Source organism: Dama dama, chromosome 22 (genome assembly GCF_033118175.1).
Source record: "Dama dama isolate Ldn47 chromosome 22, ASM3311817v1, whole genome shotgun sequence".
NCBI classification, from domain to species: Eukaryota; Metazoa; Chordata; class Mammalia; order Artiodactyla; family Cervidae; genus Dama; species Dama dama.
In genome coordinates, this window is record NC_083702.1 from 16697536 (window position 1) to 16719885 (window position 22350).

The window sequence follows — 22350 nt, forward strand, 5'->3', positions numbered from 1 at the left end:
CACCATGTATCCGGTGCAGGGTGTGTAGGTTCGATCTCTGGCCAGGGAACTAAGATCCCACATGCCATGTGGTGCAGCTAATGAAGAAATTTACAAAAATGACACGTACAGCAGGGGCTGCTGCAACCACCAAGCACCACTAGGGTCTGTTTCAAGGCCCTCCCAGGACTTCCCTGGTGGTCCAGGGATTAGGACTCCCAGCTTCCAATGTAGGGGACGTGGGTTTGATCCCTGGTTGGGGAACTAAGATCCCAGAAAAAAAAAAAACAAAAAAAAAAACCCTTCCTCTCCCCTCAATGGACTCAGGCCTGCCAATGAAGTTGTCCCTTAGAGGAACAAGGGCAGCTGAGGATGGGTTGGAGACATCCTCTTATCCTCAGCATCTGGTCCAGAGTGTGAGCCCCTGAGGGTCATGGCCAAGGGCTGGGCAAACAGGCTGGCTGTGGACCATCAGTGACTTGATCTTTTCTGAGCAGAAGCCAGGGCCCTGGGAGGAGAGAGGGCTCTTGTCTCTTCCATCCTCCAGGCCATTGTGTTCTGTATTAAATGTCTGATCTTTAGGGAAGCCTTCTCTCCAGGGCTCAGAGACACCACGACAATGTGTTCCCCGGGGAGGCTCATATCCAGAATGGCCTCTGAGTTCTCAGGCCTCTGTCATCTACCCTGCTTGTTTCCCCTATTAGATGAGTCCCTCCATCTCTCTACCTGCCCGCTCACTTATGTATTTGGAAGCTACCTATTTAATGTGTCAGGTGCTTTCCCAGGCTCTGGGGCAGCTCCCTGTGAGGCAGTGAGCAGGTCATCACTGAATGTAGTCTGAGAGCAGGCACACAGAAGAGGCCAGGTGGATCCAGGTTGGAGGTTTCTCCAGCAGGCTCGTATGTCAGAGCCAAGGAGTGGATCTGCTGGCAGGGCTGATCCATGACATGACCCACGACATGATCTGTGCCCTGTCAGGTGAGGAAGGACCAAAGATAGGGGAGAGGGTGAGGGCCAGGTCAGGACGCAAGAAAGAAGGGGCATCTTGGGACTTCCCTGGGGGTCCAGTGGTTAAGACTTCACCTTCCAATGCAAGGGGCGAGGGTTCGATCCCTGTTTGTGGAGCTAGGCTCTCACATGCCTTTTGGTAAAAAAAAAAATCAAAATATAAAACAGAAGCAATATTGTAATAAATTCAATAGACTTTAAAAATGGTCTAAATAAAAAAGATCTTAAAAAAGAAAGAAGGCACATCTGGTCTAGCAAATTGGCAGTGTGTGTAGTTTGTGTGTGTGTGTGTGTTGTGTGTTTACCATGATGGTGGGATGGAAGATGTACAGGTAGACGAGGTGGTCCAAGAAGGTACGTCTTGGCAGGAGCTCTCCCATCTGTCCTGGGGATTCTGAGTTCTGTCCTGATAGCATGTAGCATGACTGGACCTCATTAGCTCAGCCCCAGCCTGACCCCCATTCTGCCCAACCACACACAACAACCTTGATTTATATGCAGTGTTGGGCTTCCCTGGTGGATCAAATGGTAAAGAATCTATCCACAGTGCAGGAGACCAGGGTTCTATTCCAGGGTCGGGAAGATCCCCTGGAGAAGAAAATGATAACCCACTCCAACATCCTTGCCCGGAGAATTCCATGGACAGAGGAGCCTGGCAGGCTGCAGTTCATAGTGTGGCAAAGAGTCAGACAGGACTGAATAACTAACATTCATTTCCTTCATACACTGTGTTATACCCTTGACTTACACCCTGGGCAGAACGAATGAAGATTTCTCAGGCACTTGTTTTGAAACCAGTACTGAAGACATTGTTATATTGATCATGCCTTTTAACATTTGATTCTGGGGAGAAAAAAGTTTCTCTCTTAAGTTAATGGAAGTTATCCCTCTGTGGATGTATTTATATCTATATACCTATATAACTGCACCTATATCTGTATCTACCTCTATCTGTATCTAGATATGTCTAGATATACATATCTAGATATACATGTCTGATATACATATGTCTAGATATAGATATGTCTAGATATACAGATGTATAGACTCCACTATTTGCTAAATTTTATTTAATGAGTATGTGTTACTTTTATTTATCTTACTTGTTTTTATTATTGAAAATGTGGTATAAGTTTCTCCCTACCAAGGAAAAAGATATATCCCTACATATTCTAGACATTGCCTTGGTAGGGGAGAAACTCATATCATGTTTTCAATAATAAAAATAAATATGGTAATTAAAACCAATATATCCTCTTTAAATAAATAAATTTAGCAAATAGTGGAGAATAAGGGAAAACAAAACTGCCACAATCATTAAAAGTAACTCAGTTTAATATTTTGAATATTTTATACTATCTATAGGTTTAAAAATGGAACTTACCACATGTATGTATAACTTTGAATTCTGCTATTTTTCAAAGATAAATTCAACCTTTAACCATATAGCTAACTTGACCTTGAAGGCTAGCAAATTTGCTCTCTTCTGTTTTACAGTATTCATTTTTGTTTCCATCTGAAAAAGTGCATTTTATTTGCTTCTTTTATGGTGCATCAGCTCAGTTCAGTTCAGTTCAGTTCAGTCGCTCGGTCGTGTCCGACTCTTTGCGACCCTATGGACTGCAGCATGCCAGGCCTCGCTGTCTATCACCAACTCCTGGAGTTTAGTCAAACTCATGTCCATTGAGTTGGTGATGTCATCCAACCATCTCATCCTCTGTTGTCCCCTTCTCTTCCCACCTTCAATCTTTCCCAGCATCATTTTCCAATTTTCCAATGAGTCGGTTCTTCGCATCAGGTGGTCAAAATCTTGGGAGTTTCAGCATCAGTCCTTCCAATGAATATTCAAGATTGATTCCCTTTAGGATGGACTGGTTGGATCTCCTTGCAGTCCAAGGGACTCTCAAGAGTCTTCTCCAACATCACAGTTCGAAAGCATCAATTCTTTGGCACTTAGCTTTCTTTATAGTCCAACTTTCACATCCATACAGGACTACTGGAAAAACCATAGCTTAAACTAGAGGCAAAGTAATGTCTCTGCTTTTTAATATGCTGTCTAGGTTGGTCATAACTTTTCTTCCAAGGAGCAAGCATCTTTTAATTTCATGGCTGCAGTCACCATCTGCAGTGATTTTGAAGCCCCCCAAAATAAAGTCAGTCACTGTTTCCTTTGTTTCCCCATCTATTTGCCACGAAGTGATGGGACCAGATGCCATGGTCTTAGTTTTCTGAATGTTGAGCTTTAAGCCAACTTTTTCACTCTCCTCTTTCACTTTCATCAAGAGGCTCTTTAGTTCTTCTTTGCTTTCTGCCATAAGGGTGGTGTCATCTGCATATCTGAGGTTATTGATATGTCTCCTGCAATCTTGATTCCAGCTTGTGCTTCATCCAGTCCAGCATTTCTCATGATATATTCTGCATAAAAGTTAAATAAGCAGGGTGACAATATACAGCCTTGATATACTCCTTTTCCTATTTGGAACCAGTCCATTGTTCCATGTCTAGTTCTAGCTGTTGCTTCCTGACCTGCATACAGATTTCTCAGGAGGCAGGTGAGGTGGTCTGGCATTCCCATCTCTTTAAGATGAAAAAAAAAAAGCATCAGCTTAAGTCCTTATTAAAATGAAAGAATTGGTCTTTTCAGGTGGAATAGTGCTTGATGGTGCAGACAGGGCCTGAGGATTCCAGCAGTGCTGGGAACGCCTACAGGAACATCCACCCAGGGCTGGGCTCATGGAGGAGTCTGCAGTAGCGGGACCAGCAGGAAGCTGTGATCTTCACCAAGAGAGTGCCTGAAGGGATGTGGGGACTGGGGGTGGGCGATACAGCGGGTCTTCAGGACACCTATAGGTGTTGAGGTGTGCTGAAAAGCACATGTCTTCACTGTCCTGTATCAGCTGTGGGGTTTGCAAAAGTCCCTTATCTCCCTGAGCTTCACTTTCTTTCTTGGTAAAACAGAGGATAACAACTCAACCTTTGCAAAGTTGGTGTGAGGAGTCAATGAAGTAACACAGGAAGCGCCTGGTTGGTTTTTTTTTTTTTTTTTTTCTGATTTAAAACAACAAAAAGAGCTACGATTCCAAATGCAGCCATGGGTTGTGCTTGGTGAAGCCAAGAGTTTGAGTATTTGAAGGTGGACTACAGGGGCTTCAGAATGTTCCAGAAATGAAATGAATTGAGACTACTCCTTCACAGCACTTGAACAGGGGGATGAGACGGTGACTGTCTCCTAAGAGAGTATAGAAGAAGCTGGGTCCGCAGGAGATGAAGTTCAGAGCAGAGATGAATGGGGCTTCCCGGGTATGGCAGAAGCCCCCTAGGAAGGTGGAGGGTGAGGAGGCGGGGCTGTGGGAGGCGAGGGAGGATTTCCCTGGCTCTGTGGCCTAGTTAGGTCTCCCTCCTCCACCCACCCACACCCAGGGCTCAGTCCTGAACCCAGTGCTCTCCCGTCTGGGCTCCACTGTGGACGCCCAGCCCGGCCCCTCGGGGTCAGTCCTTCCCGCCCATCACTCCCCGGATCCAGTCCACGTAGTCGAGCACTTTGGTGTAGAAGCCGTACCCCTTGCCACACCCGACGCCCCAGGACACGATGCCCGTGGCCACCCAGCGCCGGGCGCGATCGTCCCACACCACGAAGGCGCCGCCACTGTCCCCCTGGCAGACACTCTGCGGCCGCGTCTGGTCCCCGGCGCAGAACATGCCGTTGGTGAACGCCTCGGGCCTCCGCCTCTCCCGGAGCCAGGCCTCGCAGGCCGCCCTCGGGGCCACAGGCAGCCGCGAGTACTTGAGCTTGGTGCTCAGCCAGCCCATCTCCACGCCGAAGCCGCTGACGTAGCCCCACCGGCCGGGCCGGTACAGGGCCTCGCGGTCCGGCAGGCAGACTGGAAGGAGGTGGGGGCCCAGGGGGACGCTGCGCTCCAGCTCCAGGAGCGCGATGTCTCCGTGGAAGTCGTGGGGCTCGTCCTGACGGTAGTCCGGGTGCACGACCACGCGGCGCACGGGGTGGCCGCCCCGCTCCAGCATCTGGTCTGTGTCCGCGTGGCCCAGGAACACCTGGGCCCTCCGGTTCTTCCCGAGCAAGATGCTGTCCTTGGGGTGGATGGTGTGGGCAGCGGTGAGAACCCAGCGGTCGCCCAGCAGGGCCCCGCCGCCCCTGCCATAGATGCTGGTGAGGGCCTGCCAGGGGAAGCTGCCCAGCTCAGCTCTGGAGGCGCCAAGGGACTCCTGGGTCTGGGAGATGGGGACCACCGGCCGTCCACAAGCTGAGAGAGAGGAGGGGTGAAGTCAGCGCTATATCAAGAGACGCTTATTGAAAACCTGCTTCTGCAACCTCCTCTTCCTCCTCAGCCATTTTTAAAGCTGCTTTTTGATTTTCATCTTTATTTACTTACTTATTTGGCTGCACCATGCAGGCATGTAGGATCTTAGTTCCCTGACCAAGGATCGAACTCGTGCTCTCTGTAGCAGAAGTGCAGATTCTTAACCAGTTGCACCACTTTTTTCCTAAGCCACTTTTTTAGACTCCCTGCCACCTTCTTTGAACAATATCCTGCAGCAAGCAGCACTTGTCTGCGGTGTCTCCTGTCTGTCTGTGTGTCATTTCTGTATTTTTGACATCTCCCCCTCCCAGAGCATGAGGTCAGGTTGCCCCTAGAGCTTTCTGTGGCTCTGGAGTAAAACCTGACAAAGGTACTAAGATTGGGTTAGACTCAAATGTTTGACTCAAAAACTGAGTTTCAAAAATGGTGGATCTGAGGGAATTCCCTGGCGGTCCAGTGGTTAGGACTCTGTGCTCCACTGCCATTGTAATCCCGTTCAGTCCCTGGTCACTGAACTAAGATCCCACAAGCTGAACGACTCAGTCAAAAAATTCAAAACAAAATAAAACAAAACAGACAACCAGCCAACAATGCTACATCTGAACCGTCATCTATTGCTGGTAGGAATGTAAAATGGTTCAACTGCTGTGGAAAACGGTGTGGCGATTCCTCAAAAAGTTAAACACAGAGTTAGTATGTGGGCTAGCAATTCCACTCCTAGGTCTGTACACAAGAGAAATGAAGGTGTTCTCGCTGTAGCAATACCCATAAAAGGCAAAAAAGTGTAAATGACCCAAATGTCAACCAAGCACTGAATGGATAAACAAAGTGGTTTATCTGCATGGGGTGGAATTCTATTCAGCCATGAGAAGGAGTGGAGTACTGACGCATGCTACGGCGTGGGTGAACCTGGAAAACATTACACTCACTGGAAGAAACCAGGCGCAAAAGCTCTTGTATGATCCCCTTGAGATGCCGTGTCCAGAACAGGCAAGTCCACAGAGATAGAAAGTGGTCAGTGGTTGCCAGAGGACTGGGAGAAGGTAGAGTTGGCGTCTCTTTTGGGGATGAGGGAAATGTTCTAGAATAAGTGCTAATGGTTGCACAACATCGTGAACTTGCTAAAAATGACTGAATTGTGCACTTTATGATTTTTATGTTGTATGAACTTCACATTACACACATAAAAAATGCTTTAAAACAATGCTAGGCTTTCAGGCACTATAGCATCAAGGTAGGGAGATATCTGGGGGAAGAGAGCCTATCTGTGTATCCTTAAAGCAGACCATGTCAAGAGAGGGTTTTCCCTTCTTTCAACCCATCTGTTTCTCTTCCTCCTTCATTTTCCATCTGGTTAACTCCCTTCTGGCTTTTCCTTTCTGGGTTATCCCTTGACCCTCAAGAAGAAGGGGTGAGTTCCTTGCTCCTCCTTTTCTGGGCCTTCTTGGTTCCCCTTTCTTTCATCACTTTCTGCCTTTTCTTCCCCCTTTCTATTCTAAGGCCGCCCGGCACCCACAGGCCCAAACGCAGCTGAGGCCCTTCTGGGAAGCGGCCGTCTTCATGGCACCACAGGTGCCCACTCACCAGGCACACAGCGGGGAGCCTCCTCCCTTTCCTGGGTCTGCTTCCAGGGCACCTGGACAGTGCAGGTGAGTGTCCCTGAGGAGTGAAATGAGGGAGGCAGAGAATAGGCTCAGATCTGGGAGGTAGGGGCTCAGAGGCCTCAGGTTTCTCGGGGGTGGGAGGGGAGTAAGACAGGTAGGAACTGAATCTTCAGCAGATAGGGACTCACCTGAGGGCTCGGCCTCGTAATAGGGCTCCTGGCAGCAGCTCTGGATCTCACTGGGGTTGTCTCCAGGTGTGTGAATGGCCTTGGGGACCCCAGTGGCCTGCTTGATGGGCTGAGTATAATTCACAGCTATAGGAAAACAGTGGTCATTAGTACGGAGAACAGAATTGCAAACTGGCAACCCAGGTATTGAATCTGGTCTGTCGCCATATTTAGTTTGACCTGCACAGTCTTTTGGAAATTTTTATTTTTTTAATTTATTTGGCATTGCATCACAGCTTGGAGGATCTTAGTTCCCCGACCAGGGATTAAACCCAGGTCCTTGACAGTGAAAGCATCAACTCCTAACCACTGGACCGCAGGGAATTCCCAGCACAGTCTTTTCTTCTTTTTTTAAACATTTGAATTATTTGAATTGTTCTTCACCAATCAGATTGTTAATGCTAAAAAAGTTTGAAAATAACTGTGAAATTAGGGAAGGGGAAACAGACATTTTTCATATGTGGTTAGTGGGAGTATAAATTAGTAAAACTTTTGTAGGGAGAGTTAGCAATATCAAAATTAAAATCGCACACATTTTTCAATTTTTTATTTCTAAGAATTTATCTTCATGCATGTGCTCAATGATGTATATACAAAGATACTCAGAGCAGTACTGTTTGTAGGATCTACCTATCTATCAGTGAAAGACTGATTAAATATACTATGATGCATCAGTAAAGGAATATTGTATGGTCTTTAAAAGAATCAGGCAACGCTAATTGCCTAAACCCTGGTGGTGCAGTGGTTTGGACTCAGCACTTCCACTGCCAGGGCCTGAGTTTGATCTCTGGTCAGGGAGCTAAGATCCCACAAGCTACAAGATGTGGCCAATATATATATATATATTTAACTGAATGAAAAAGGGCAAATTTAAAACATCGTGACTAGTATGCAACACACACACACCACAGTATTTGTATTCGAGAGGCCTAGAATGCCTTTGGAAGAATACCCAGGAAACAGAACAGGGTCACTTTTGGGCAAGGCAGCCAGGGACTAAGGGCCAGAGATCAGAGGAAGATTATTTTTACTGAAAATTTTACTCATGGGCATGCCTTATCTTTCAAAAAGCCTGGGGTTACCATTTGTAAATCTAGAATTTCACTTAAAACTCTGAATTTTCAGCTTCGGTTAAAATATGAGATGATCTGCCAGCACTGGGGCTGTCAATCTGCAGGGAAACAATGGAGCTGAGCTGGTGCTCAGGTACCAGGCTGCTCACCAGAGGGCAGGCTGGGCAGCAAGTGGCTAAGCCCTGGTATCCCAAACGCCCAGTCTCAGCTTCCACTGGTCACTTCAAGATACCAGGGAGGGCTCCCCTAGTGTTCCAGTGGTTAAGAATCTGCCTTACAATGCAAGCAACGTGAGTTTGATCCCTGGTCGAGGAAGATCCCACATACCACGGAGCAACTAAGCCTGTGCACCACTAACTATTGAGCCCATGTTCCACTATAAGAGAAGCCACCACAGCAAGAAGCCCGAGCACCGCAACTAGAGAGTAGCCCCCGTCACTGCAACTAGAGAAAGCTAGCAAGCATCAATGAAGACCCAGCACAGCCAAAAAATAAATAAATCTTAAAAAAAAAAAAAAAGATACCACGGCCAGTGTTGTGGGCAGGGACTTCCCTCCCTGCACCCTGGGGGCACCCTCACCCACGGCTTGGTAGAGGGCCAGGAAGCCCTTGTGGAGGCCTGGGGTCTTGTCTTCAGAGGCCGGGGCACTGAAGGTCAGCCGCAAACTGTTCCCTGAGGACACAAACTCCCTCTGACCAGGGGGCCTGCCCAGCAGAGAGCCCTGCTGACCGCAGAACTGGCCGAGATCCATCCCACTGGCTGTGATCTGCAAGTGGAGGGGGTAGGCAGGTATGGGGTGATCCTGACCAACCGTGGTCATAGGGTCATGTCAGTGTGGACCCCAGCCCTGTCTTGAAGGTTCTGCACATTGTTGGGGTTTGGAAGCTGTACCACCTCCTTGAAACTTCCTTAAGTCAGTTCCTGTTCTATTCCTGGTTCCCAAGTTTCTTCAATCCATGACCAGATACCTAGCTGATTTCTTTAGCCTGCCATAGTTACATTATACAGCCCACCTTATTTTAGGAATTGAAATGGAAACTTATAATAAATGGATTGTACAATGTTATAGATGGAAGTTCATAACATTGTACCAGAGGCTGTGATCAAAATCATTCCCAAGAAAAAGAAATGCAAAAAGGCAAAATGGTTGTCTGAGGAGGTCTTACAAATAGCTGTGAAAAGAAGAGAAGTGAAAGGCAAAGGAGAAAAAGAAAGATATACCCATCTGAGTGCAGAGTTTCAAAGAATAGCAAGGGGAGATAAGAAAGCCTTCCTAAATGAAGAATGCAAAGAAATAGAAAAAAACAATAGAATGGGAAACACTAAAGATCTCTTCAAGAAAATCAGAGATACCAAGGGAACATTTCATGCAAAGATGGGCACAATCAAGGACAGAAACGGTATGGACCTAACAGAAGCAGAAGATATTAAGATGAGGTGGCAAGAATACACAGAAGAACTATACAAAAAAGATCTTCATGACCCAGATAACCATGATGGTGTGGTCACTCACCTAGAGCCAGACATCCTGGAATGTGAAGTCAAGTGGGCCTCAGGAAGCATCACTACAAACAAAGCTAGAGGAGGTGATGGAATTCCAGTTGAGCTATTTCAAATCCTAAAAGATTATGCTGTGAAAGTGCTGCACTCAATATGCCAGCAAATTTGGAAAACTCAGCAGTGGCCACAGGACTGGAAAAGGTCAGTTTTCATTCCAATCCCAAAGAAAGGCAATGCCAAAGAAAGTTCAAACTACTGCACACTTGCACTCATTTCACACATTAGCAAAGTAATGCTCAAAATTCTCCAAGCTAGGCATCAACAGTATGTGAACTGAGAACTTCCCAGATGTTCAAGGTGGAGTTAGAAAAGGCAGAGAAACCAGAGATCAAATTGCCAACATCTGTTGGATCATAGAAAAAGTACGAGAATTCCAGAAAACCATCTACTTCTGCTTTATTGACTACACCAAAGTCTTTGACTCTGTGGATCACAACAAACTGTGGAACATTCTTAAAGCAATGGGAATACCAGACCACCCTACCTGCCTTCCTAGAAACCTATACGCAGGTCAAGAAGCAACAGTTCTGGACATGGAACAATGGACTGGTTCCAAACAGGGAAAGGAGTAAGTCAAAGCTGTATATTGTCACCCTGCTTATTTAACTTCTACATCATGTGAAATGCCGGGCTGGATGAAGCACAAGCTGGAATCAAGATTGCCAGAAGAAATATCAATAACCTCACATATGCAGATAACACCACCCTTATGGCAGAAAGTGAAGAGGAACTAAAGAACCTCTTGATGAAAGTGAAAGAGGAAAGTGAAAAATTTGGCTTAAAACTCAACATTAAAAAAACTAAGATCATGGCATCCAGTCCCACCACTTCATGGCAAATAGATGGGGAAACAAAGGAAATGGTGACAGATTTTATGTTCTTGGTCTCCAAAATCACTGCAGATGGTGACTGCAGCCATGAAATTAAAAGACGCTTGCTCCTTGGAAGAAAAACAATGACAAACCTAGACAGCATATTAAAAAGCTGAGACATTACCTTGCCAACAAAGATCTGTCTAGTCAAAGCTATGATTTTTTCCAGTAGTCATGTATGGATGTGAGAGTTGGACTGTAAAGAAAGGCTGAGCGCTGAAGAATTGATGCTTTTGAACTGTGATGTTGGAGAAGACTCTTGAGAGTTCCTTGAACTGAAAGGAGATCAAACCAGTCAATCCTAAATGAAATCAATCCTGAATATTCATTGGCAGGACTGATGATGAAGCTCCAATACTTTGGCCATCTGATGCGAAGAACTGACTCATTGGATAAGATGCTGATACTGGGAAAGATTGAAGGCAGGAGGAGAAGGGGACAACAGAGGATGAGATGGTTGGATGGGATCACTGACTCAATGGACATGAGTTTCAGCAAGCTGCGGGAGTTGGTGATGGACAGGGAAGTCTGGCGTGCTGCAGTCCATGGGGTCGCAAAGAGTCTGACGCGACTGAGCGATTTAACTGAACTGAACATCCAGCTCCTAAGCCCGACAGTGCAGGCATACAACATGCTTGATGCTGCATTTTTAATGACTGATGTGTGAGTTCTTGCTTTCGACTCTAGGGATTTGCAGTGTTTGTGTGTCCCTTGGTGAGGCTTCCTGACCTGTGGCCTTCTCTCTTGTTGGTGGGGCCCAGATGGCAGGGTGCACAGGTAAGCATGGTGCCTCAGCTGGGAGACCTGGCTTCCTGGGTAAGCCTCGAGTTTCAGGGCCTGGCCCCCTCCCACTGCCCTGGGGCTCCAGCAAGGGCCCTCCCCATGCGGAGTCCCTCCAAAACCCCACCCAGCTCACTGTGATGGAGTCCCGCTCACAGTCCGGGGACGGCTCCAGGTCAAAGTCCTGGAACAGGAGCCTCACAGCATAGCCCTCTGGAGCCTCGATGTCCGTGGAGCTCTCCTGGCCTTTGACGTACGGCTCTGGGTACCCAGGGGACGTCAGCTTCTGGGGCAGCCACTGGGCCAGGAGCACCACGGAGCCCTGCGTGGGGCAAGCCTGGAGGACTCCCCAGAGGAGGAACCACCACTTGGGAGTGGGCCAGCGCAGATGGGGCTGCATGGCTGTGACCTGGGGCCTGCGGAGACATGAGGGGGGCAGGTGGCGCTAAGAGCTGAGAGGACTGGGCCCCTCTGTCCACACCCTTATGGCCCCTCCTGCCCCAATTCCTTCAGCCTCCTGGTCAGCCTGTGCTTGGACTGTGGGTTTTGCACCGCTGCCCAGCTCCCTGGAGAGGCCTATTCAAGCAGGGGCTGTTTTCTGTCTGCTTCAGCCAACCCCAGGCCCACCCTGGCGTCTGAGGAGCCTGGAGGTTACAAGTGAGAGGCATTTACATATGATAGTGTCCTGGCTGGAGCTTGAGCCAATACACCCCAGGGATGGCTGCTGGAGGGTGTGTGTGTGTGTGTGTGTGTGTGTGTGTGTGTGCTGGAGGGTGTGTGTGTGTGTGTGTGTGTGTGTGCTGGAGCGTGTGTGTGTGTGTGTGTGTGCTGGAGGGTGTGTGTGTGTGTGTGTGTGTGTGTGTGTGCTGGAGGGTGTGTGTGTGTGTGTGCTGGAGGGTGTGTGTGTGTGTGTGTGTGTGTGTGTGTGCACATCTGCCCCAGGGTGCCTTTCCCATGTCCCCAGACTTCTCTCAGCTTCTCCGGCCTCCAGTCTCCTCAGCCTCCTCAGCCTCTCCATCCTCCCCAGTCTCCTCAGCCTCTCTAGACCCTCCAGGCACACTCACATGTCGCCTGGGCAGCGGGTGGAGTGAGGCCTCCCCACAGACAGTTCCCACAACTCTGAGACCAGGCATCTGGAACCCGACATCTGAGTCCTGAGAGGACTTGGCCCGGGCCAGGGAACAGGAAGTGGGGCTGGAGAAGGCCCTGTGGGGGAGGAGGGAGAAGTTACTGGAAATGAGTTGAGTAATTCTCCGCAGTTCCCTTTTCTCTAATTCTCTGGATTGAGCGCCACCTGCTGTCTGATTCAAGAATAGCTCACCTACCCCAAAGCAGAGGAAAAACAACTCCACAACCGCCCTGGCCCCGAGAGGCCATCAGGGGTGGGTGGAGGCACCCACTCTTGTCTTTTTCGCACTGTTTAATTTTTACCGTGTGCGTGTCTCACACTCGGTAGGATGGCTCCTTCTGAGTTAGCCTTTCGCCTTTAATCAGCAAGACTTCTCCTTCCCTGACCTCCTGCTCATTCTGTAACCAGCCAGCCTCTTGTAGACATTGAACTTTGTGACCACCCTACCTCCCGCCTCACCAAACAGGACTGAGGGCCGCCCTGAGGCAGTCCTTGAATCCGGCTCACAGGCCCGGGATGCTGCTTGTCCAGCAGGCCCGGGCTGACGCAAGACAGGGTCAGTTTCAGGCCAAAGCTTCTTTAGGCAGGTGGAGGGGGGTGGGGGCGTGTCTGTGGACAAAGGGCTGCCCTGTCTGAACGCCCAGTACGTGCCATAAAGCTGATTCCTGTCTCTCCTGGTAGGTCACAGCGCAGGCTGTTAATTCAAGTACCTGCAGGCTCCGAAGCTCTTAAAAACTTTGGGGGAAAAAAAAAGGTCAAACAGAGTAATGGAATTTTACCTTTATGCTAGAAAGGAGAAGAGAGTCCCAAAGATATCTGTCTGGTCTAACAAATAAACCACAGTCTCACAAGTACTTATGCTTTCTGGAAATGGAAAAGGTTAATTAGTTAATTTACTGTTATTTTGTGGACCATTTTTAAAGACTTTATTGAATTTGTTACAATATTGCTTCTGTTTATGACTCAACTGGTAAAGAATCTGCCTGCAATGTGGGAGACCTGGGTTCGATCCTTGAGTTGTGACGATCCCCTAGAGAAGGGGAAGGCTACCCAACTCTGGGATTCTGGCCTGGAGAATTCCATGGACTGTATAGTCCATGGGGTCACAAAGAATCGGACACGACTGAGTGACTTCCACTTTCACTTTTCTGTTTTACATTTTGGTTTTTTTGGCTGCAAAGTACCTGGGACCTTAGCTTCTGGACCACGGGTTGAACATGCACTCCCTGCATTGGATGCTGAAGTCTTAACCTCTGAACCGTCAGGAAAGTTCCTGAAGAGGTTAAGTTAAATATCGTTTTCAGATGAATAAGTTATTAGTGGCTGACCAGAGTTGCAGCCTTTTGTTTGTTTGTTTTGGGGCTGTGCTACACAGCAGACAGGATCTTAGTCCCCCAACCAAGGATTGAACCTGCCCCAGGCAGTGGAAGCTTGGCATCTTAACCATTGGATTTCCAGAGAATTCCTGAGGTGCCGCCTTTTAAAGTTTATAGATGCCATTGCACTGCTCCTATAGCAATCATCCCTGAAGTCTGAATATTTTAAAAAGATTCCTCCATAGAAGTTACACTCCCAAAGATGACAGAAGTATAACAGAGAACAGGATTATTTATCTTCACTGAATGTTCTCGATTCATCCTTTTATCAGGATCAACTCTGTGAAGAAGAATCATGTCTGAATTTCTGCAACTCCAGGATAAGAAGGATTATACTCTCATCTTCCTGAGATTTATTTCATGAGCATTTGTGGGCTTGCTTTCTAAAACCAAGTACCAGCATTTCATTACAGAGTATTTAGAGGGGGAAAAAAGGGCAGCTTAACATGTTCAAAGGAAAAGAGAAAGTTAAATGGATATCGGACACATTGTGTTTTCCATCTTCAGGTGGGAGAACGGTCCTTTCCCTCCAAGGGGAGTGTGAGGGCTTGGCCAGAGCGAGGCTGTGGGACTGTGTCTGGGGATGGCTCAAGGAACACGTGCAGTGGAAAGTTCTTGGAAATATAGAGATTGTCAGCATGACCTTAAAAAAGTCTCTAGAGTAGATACTACTTGCTGTCTGACTCAGGGGTAAATATTGGAGATGTTTTATTTTTATTCTATTTTTTGGCCCTGTAGCATGCAAGATCTTAGTTCCCCAACCAAGGATTGAATCCCGGCCTCCCTGGGTTGGAAGCTCAGGGTCTTAACCGCTGGAGCACCAGGGAAGTCCTGAAACCTGCCCTTTTATTGATATATAACTCATAGAGTTACAAGGAGCACCTGGGAAGCCAGAGACACATCCACAGGCATGAACAACAGTGCCAGTCCATGACCCATCTGGTGGGAAGACACCAGCTGAGGCTCCCATGGGAGCTGGGGATCCTCCTCTAGTCTTCCGTTGGAGCATCATTCCCTGTTCCCTTGGACAGTCTGTGTGGGCTGGGTTGTACTCTGCTCCTAAGCTTGTGCTCCCTTCCTAAGAGCAGGATTTAGTGAAGTACCTTGGTTAGCCCATCGTTCCTGGAGACGTTCTGGAGGAGAGGAGGAGGAGGCCCTTAAAAGAAAACCCCAAGGCAGGCAGGACACCAATTTGCATGGGACTAAAAGCCTTCTTGGGATGTAGGGCTTTCAGTTTTAAAACTGGGGAAATTCTGGATGAACCAGGACAGCTGGTCACTCTAAATGGACAGGGGTTAAAGTGCTAGCTGGAGACTAGGTGGGAAAGAGGGCAGGGGACCAGGAGGGTGAAGGGGAGAGACCCCTCCTGCAGCTGGAGTCTGGAGAGGCCCAGGGCCTGGATGTAGTCCCCATTTTGGTGAATCTGACCCTTTGCACAGGAGAACCTGACCAGGGCCCACCTGGGTGGTGCAGCTGTAGTGTGTGTTGGGGAAAGCCATAGGGACTGGGGGCTGAGAAGGAGCCTCAGCTGGTGACCGCAGGCCCATGTGGGACTTGGGGGGAGGGGCTAGTGAGGCAGGCCCTTGTGGGGCTGCTGGGGGTCAGCAGTTCCCCAGTCCTGCTTCCAGGATCACCTCCCCTCTCTGGGACCTCCTCTCCAGCTGGCAGGGAGATAGAAGCAGTTGTTGCTCTGCAGTTTGTAACCTGGGCAGAAGAAGCAGAAGTAGCTGCCCCATCGATTATGGCAGAGATTTAGGCATGGGGGGTCCTCAGGGCTGGGAGTGGGGAAGTAGGGGAGCCTTGGGAAAGGGAGCAGGTCTTAGGGAAAGCAAGCATGCTTTTCTTAATTTCTGCACCACGGGGTGCTTTTGCTCACCTCCATCTGCATGTGGGCACAGGCCATGTGAGGATAAGAGGTGGGGGCCATAGCATTGAGCCCGACCCACCTTCCTGAGCTCCAGGCTCAAGTGCATCATTCTCTCGCTGTGTGATGCTTGGCTGATAATTAGGCTGTAAGCTACTCGAGTGTCTCAGATATTTCTACATCATTCCTCTCAACAATGGCTGTTTGGGGGCAGGCTCCAGGCAACCCAGCTAGGACTAAAAGAAGATGACTTAAATTTGGGCTATTGCTCATCTCAAGACAGTCTACAGGTTGAGTGAACCAAGTTAACTGCCTACTTGAAAAAAAAAATCAATAGTTTTTGGAGGAACATCACAGAAGACACAGACTTTAAAATGTCCAGGATATAATCCACAATTACTCCAAATAAGAAGATACAGGAAAACACAAACCACACTCTAGAGAAAGACAACAGACCAGCCCCTGAGATGACCCAGATGGTGGAGTCAGGGCCCAAGGACTTCAGCACACAGAGATGCAAAGCTACAGTCTGTCGGGTAGCAAGCTATGCTCCTTTGAAAGAAAAAAGACAGGAACACAAGCAGAAAAACAGAAACTTAAAATATAGAACCAAAAAGAGGCAGGATATGAAATTTTAAAAAATCACTGGCTTAATAGAAAGATGGAGATGGTAGAAAAGTCAGTGACCTTGAAGATAGATAAATAGAAATTAACCTATTTGAAGGACAGAGAGGGGAAAAAACTTTCAAAATGAGCAGAAACTCAGGGGGACAATATTAAAAAAAACCTTCTAAGATATGTATTCTTGGAGTCCCAGAAGGAGAGGAGGGAGAGAGAGTGAGGCAGCAAAAATATTCAAAGGAATAATGGCTGGAACTTTCCAGCTTTTGTGAAAGGCATATATCTTCAGGTTCAAGAAACTTCATAAACTCCAATCGGAATTGAAAATAAACAAAAAGGCATATCAGAGTCAAACTGCTAAAAACCAAAGATAAGACGGGAATCTTGAAAGAGGCTGGACAGAGATAAAGGACATGCCGCAGAGAACAACATTCTCAATGTCACTGCTTTCTCATCAAAAACCATATAGAAGCAAGCAGTGTCGCAGCATCTTCAGAACACCAAAAGAAAAAAAGTCCTCAGCTCCGAGTTACTTTGCCAGTGAAAATGTTCTTCAAGATTGAAGATGAAATGAAAGCATTTTCAGATAAAAGAAAACTTCAAGACTTTGTCGTGAGCAGAGCTGCTGTGGGAGAGATGCTCCAGTCTGTAGGGTTATGGGCAGGAATCAAGGTGAATGAGCTAAGCTGGAGGACAGACCAGAGACCCCCATGGCTCAGAGGGTAAAGAATCGGCCTGCAATTTAGGAGGCCTGGGTTCGATCCCTGGGTTGGGAGGATCCCCCGGAGGAGGGAATGGCAACTTACTCCAGTATTCTTGCCCGGAGAATTCCATGGACAGAGAGCCTGGCAGGCTGCAGTCCACGGGGTCGCAAAGAGTCGGACACGACTGAAGCAAGTTGGCATGTGAGCAGAGTTGATTTATAGGCTTGTGCCAGTCTCTGAAAGGCTATCGACAAGGGATGCTAATACTGCAAAAAGAAACTAGAAACTAGAAGGAGGAGTCAAGAAAAGTTAGAATATTCACTTGCCGAGACAAAAGCTGAGCTAGAGGCCCTGAATAGCAGAATGAATAATGCAGAAGAAAGACTAAATGATCTCAATACTTCTCAAGGGTATAGAGTTTGAGACAAGTTGCCTAGAGCAGGCACTAAAAGTAAATTTAAAAACAAGATTAAAAAAATCAGAAGGCAAAGAAGTAGAGCTAAGAGGCCAATCTATGGATTGAAATGAAATTCTGAACTCTAACTCCATTTAATTTGGGACGACTTGCTTCTAGTAGGGTGACCTATTAGAAATCATCCTGGTTTGTCTGGGACACAGGGCTTTCAATCCTAAAATGGATTCAGTCCCAGGCAGACTGGCAACTTCCTGTCTTTCAATCATCTATTCTGTCCCCCTTCCCTTAGTCAAATGTGAGCCCCTAAAGAGTAGAAGCACATTTGCTCTGTGGAGGCCCCCACCCTCAGCAGGAGAACTGAATAAAGAAAATAAAGGAAAGAAACTATGAAATTCTAAGTACACTATGTCCACAAAAATGGAAAACACAGGAACAGTCTAAAATAAATACCCTATACAGGAATAGGGCTATGGATGGTTTTAAAAAATGTTACTCTGTTAAGTGAAATTCTTGTAATGTTACTAAATGACGTTGATAATTACAAAAGGACTTGGTAGTTATGGAAGTACTGAGGCTGATGCTGAAGCTGAAGCTCCAATACTTTGGCTTCCTGATGCAAAGAGCTGACTCACTGGAAAAGACCCTGATGCTGGGAAAGATTGAGGGCAGGAGAAGCAGGGAGTGACAGAAGATGAGATGGTTGGATGGCATCACTGACTCAATGGACATGAGTATGAGCAAGCTCCAGGAGTTGGTGATAGACAGGGAAGCCTGGCATGTTGTAGTCTATGGGGTCGCAAAGATTCTGACACGACCGAATGACTAGACAACAAAAATGATCATTGTGACCAGACAGCCCTTTCTAAGCCAGATGGGATTAGAAGAATGAGGCCATGGATCCTGAAGACAATGATAGACCTTGGCTCTGGGGGCATCTTGAATCCATGGGGTTAATGCCGCACAGATCCTTTCAATCCTGGGAGCTTCCCAGCTTTCAATCCTGGGGAGCAACTGTGTTCAGTTGCTTCAGCTGTGTCCTACGCTTTGTGACCCCATGGACTTTAGTCTGCCAGGCTCTTCCAGGTTTCTCCAGGCAAGAATACTGGAGTGGATTGCCATGCCCTCCTCCAGGAGTTCTTCCAGACCCAGGGATAGAACCTGGGACTCCCACATTGCAGGCAGATTCTTTATTGATGAGACTATCGGGGAAGCTCCTGGGAGTTTATATCTCAAAGCAAATCTGTATTCTGCTGTTTACTCTGCCCTTATCTCCAGTTCTCACTTACACCTTCTGAGCCAACTTCTGGGTCTACTGAGTTGTGTTTCTCATTAACTGAGGAAGGCAGAGGGCTGAGGCAGGGAGTGGGGCAGTCTTTAAAGCTGTGGTGGGATGGAGACAGAGCAGGGGGAGAACATGGCCACCAGGGCACTAAGTACAGAGACTCATTTTCAGTTTGGATTTTTATTTTTGCTTTTATTTTTTTAAGTAAATAAATAAATGTATTTATTTTTGGCTGTGCCGGTTCTTTGTAATAGTGCACGGGCTTCTCATTGCAGTAGCTTCTCTTGTTGCAGAGCATGGGCTCTAGGGCACAGGCTCAGTAGTTGAAGCATTCGGGCCTAATTGCTCTGAGGTATGTGGGATCTTCCTGGATCAGGGATCAAATCTGTGTCTCCTGCATTGGCTGGTGGATTCTTAACCACTGGACCACTAGGGAAGTCCTTGGATTTTATTTTTGCAATTCCCATTGTTGCTGCCACCTGCTGTCCTGCATGGGGAAGGGCCCACGAGGGCAGGGATGGCCGGGTGGCGGGTGGAAGTGGGGTGCTGGGTTTTCCAGATCAGGGAGGTTTTTCTGCAGCCTTCATTAGACCTTAGAATTTAAAGAGGAGTTTGCTGTCTCTTGGACTCCAAACAACCTCAGAAGACCCTGGGCTGAAAGGGTGGGGCAGTTTCCTGTCTTTAGACAGCTCGCCCTGGATCAGGACAGGTTCCGTGCCCAGAGTCAGGTGAGGAGAGGTACGGGAGGTGGAGAGCAGATGGGGCTAAGGAGGCCTGAGTCAGGGATCCTGGGCTTCTGTCCTTAATGGTCAGTATAGATGTGGGCAGACCAGGGATTTAGAGGTAAGACTGACTCTGCTGGACATGGTGAACCGACTTACGGACAAGAATTGGGGGGAAGAAGGAGAGGGTGAGACAAATGGAGAGAGCAGCATGGAAGCATATAGTCTACTGTGTATAACGTAGATAGCCAATGGGAATTTGCTATACGACTCAGGGAACTTAAACCAGGGCTCTGTAATAATCTAGAGGGATGGGATAGGGTGGGAGGTGGAAGGTGGGAGGTAGGTCCAAAAGGGAGGGGACATATGTACAGTTCAGTTCAGTTGCTCAGCTGTGTCCGACTCTTTGTGACCCCATGGACTGCAGCACACCAGGCCTCCCTGTCCATCACCAACTTCCGGAGTTTACTCAAACTTGTGTCCATTGAGTCGGTGACACCATCCAACCATCTCATCCTCTGTTGTCCCCTTCTCCTCCTGCCCTCAATCTTTCCCAGCATCAGGGTCTTTTCAAGTGGCCAAAGTATTGGAGTTTCAGCTTCAACATCAGTCCTTCCAGTGAACACTCAGGACTGATCTCCTTTAGGATGGACTGGTTGGATCTCCTTGCAGTCCAAGGGACTCTCAAGAGTCTTCTCCAACACCACAGTTCAAAAGCATCAATTCTTTGGCCCTCAGCTTTCTTTATAGTCCAACTCTCACATCCATACATGACTACTGGAAAAACCATAGCCTCGACTAGGTGGACCTTTGTTGGCAAAGTAATGTCTCTGCTTTTTAATATGCTGTCTAGGTTGGTCATAACTTTCCTTCCAAGGAGGAGCAAGCATCTTTTAATTTCATGGCTGCAATCACCATCTTCAGTGATTTTGGAGCTCAAAAAAATAAAGTCAGCCACTGTTTCCACTGTTTCCCCATCTATTTGCCATGAAGTGATGGGACCGGATGCCATGATCTTAGTTTTCTGTATGTTGAGCTTTAAGCCAACTTTTTCACTCTCCTCTTTCACTTTCATCAAGAGGCTCTTTAGTTCTTCTTCACTTTCTGCCATAAGGGTGGTGTCATCTGCATATGTGAGGTTATTGATATTTCTCCTGGCAGTCTTGATTGCAGCTTGCGCTTCATCCAGCCCAGTGTTTCTCATGATATACTCTGCATATAAGATAAATAAGCAAGGTGACAATATCAGCTTTGATGTATTCTTTTTCCTATTTGGAACCAGTCTGTTGTTCCCTGTCCAGTTCTAACTGTTGCTTCCTGACCTGCATAGAGATTTCTCAAGAGGCAGGTCAGGTGGTCTGATATTCCCATCTCTTTCAGAATTTTCCAGAGTTTATTGTGATCCACACAGTCAAAGGCTTTGGCATAGTCAATAAAGCAGAAAGACATATGTACACCTCTGGCTAATTCATGTTGATTAGCAGAAATGAAACCAATATTGTAAAGAAATTATCCTTCAATTAAAAAACAAATTTTTAAAGATGAGTGACTCTGTTGGAGTTGGCTCTGTCCTTGCTCCCGTACCCCTGAGTCATCTCTGGTTTCAAGCTAACTTCCATAGCCTAAGGGTATTTGGGTGGGATTGAGTCAATCTGAGGGCTTCCCAAGTGGTGCTAGTGGTAAAAAACCAACCTGCTAATGCAGAAGACTAAAAAGATGCAGGTTTGATCCCTGGGTTGGGAAGATACCCTGGAGGAGGTCATGGAAAACTACTCCAGGATTCTTGCCTGGAGAATCCCATGGACAGAGGAGCCTGGTGTGCTATAGTCTATAGGGTTGCAAAGACTTGGACACGACTGAAGTGATTTAGAACATGCACACACACACACACACACACACACACACACACTCTCTCACTCATGAAACAATCTGAAAGGCAGGTCTGCCACTAGCCTTGACCCTTTTGTCCACCTTCCCTACTCTATCAGCTGTCTGTCTACAGTATCCACTGATCACACTCCTCCCCAGTTTAGAGCTTTTCAATGACTTTTCTCTCTGATCCTCAAGATGAAGACCAGGCTCTTTCTTTATCAGGGCACCTTCTTCATTACCGGCCCACAGAGGTACCCATCTATATCTGTGGATGAGCTCCTGCTGTGGGGCAGGGAGGGAGAGCAGGCACCAGGTAGGTGTTGGAGTTTTCAAGGCAGGTGCCCAGGGAGGAAGGGAGCCCATGGTAGACAGGGGTGTCCAGGAGCTGGGGTTGGCAGCGGGGGCATTTGGTCATGGAGAAGGTGCCTGAGCATCCTTCCTGTTCTGACCCAGAGTGGGAGGGAGGGAGGCTCACCTCCAGTAACTCCACCCCCTTCACTGCTCCGAAGTGAGAGTGCCGGCCTTTGTCATGTGACCCCACCCCTCGATGCTGTGTTGTTGTTGTTGTGTCTAACTTTTTGTGACCTCATTGACTGCAGCACACCAGGTTCCTCTAACTGCTGCTCTCTGTCCTCCGCTGTCTCTCGGAGTTTGCTCAAATTCATGTCCGTTGCGTCAGTGATGCTATCTAACCATCTCATCCTCTGCCGCCTGCTTCTCCTCCTGCCTTCAACCTTTCCCAGTATCAGCGTCTTTTCCAGTGAGTTGGCTCTTTGCATCAGGTGGCCAAAGAACTGGAGCTTCAGCTTCAGCATCAGTCCTTCCAATGAATATTCAGGACTGATTTCCTTTAGGACTGACCACTTTGATCTTCTTTCAGTCCAAGGGACTCTCAAGAGTCTTCTCCAACATTCCAGTTCAAAAGCATACATTCTTCTGTGC

At 47.6% G+C, this 22350-nt stretch overlaps 1 protein-coding gene across 2 annotated transcripts; it reads right to left on the bottom strand.

Annotated features, from left to right (window-relative positions):
* Positions 1-2304: 2304 nt before the first annotated feature.
* Positions 2305-13098, bottom strand: C1RL (complement C1r subcomponent like). 2 transcript variants are annotated; one of them, XM_061124849.1, is made up of 7 exons: positions 13012-13095; positions 12488-12629; positions 11560-11839; positions 8791-8977; positions 7099-7224; positions 6891-6965; positions 2305-5249 (listed from the first exon to the last, which is right to left on the bottom strand). In XM_061124849.1, exons 2-7 carry the CDS (start codon positions 12568-12570, stop codon positions 4477-4479), a joined length of 1524 nt encoding a protein of 507 aa, XP_060980832.1. In that variant the 5' UTR covers positions 12571-12629; positions 13012-13095; the 3' UTR covers positions 2305-4476. The 2 variants fall into 2 exon arrangements, with proteins under 2 accessions (XP_060980832.1, XP_060980833.1); XM_061124850.1 differs by lacking the exon at positions 8791-8977 and having other exon boundaries at positions 11580-11839; positions 13012-13098.
* Between the last annotated feature and the right edge of the window lie 9252 nt (positions 13099-22350).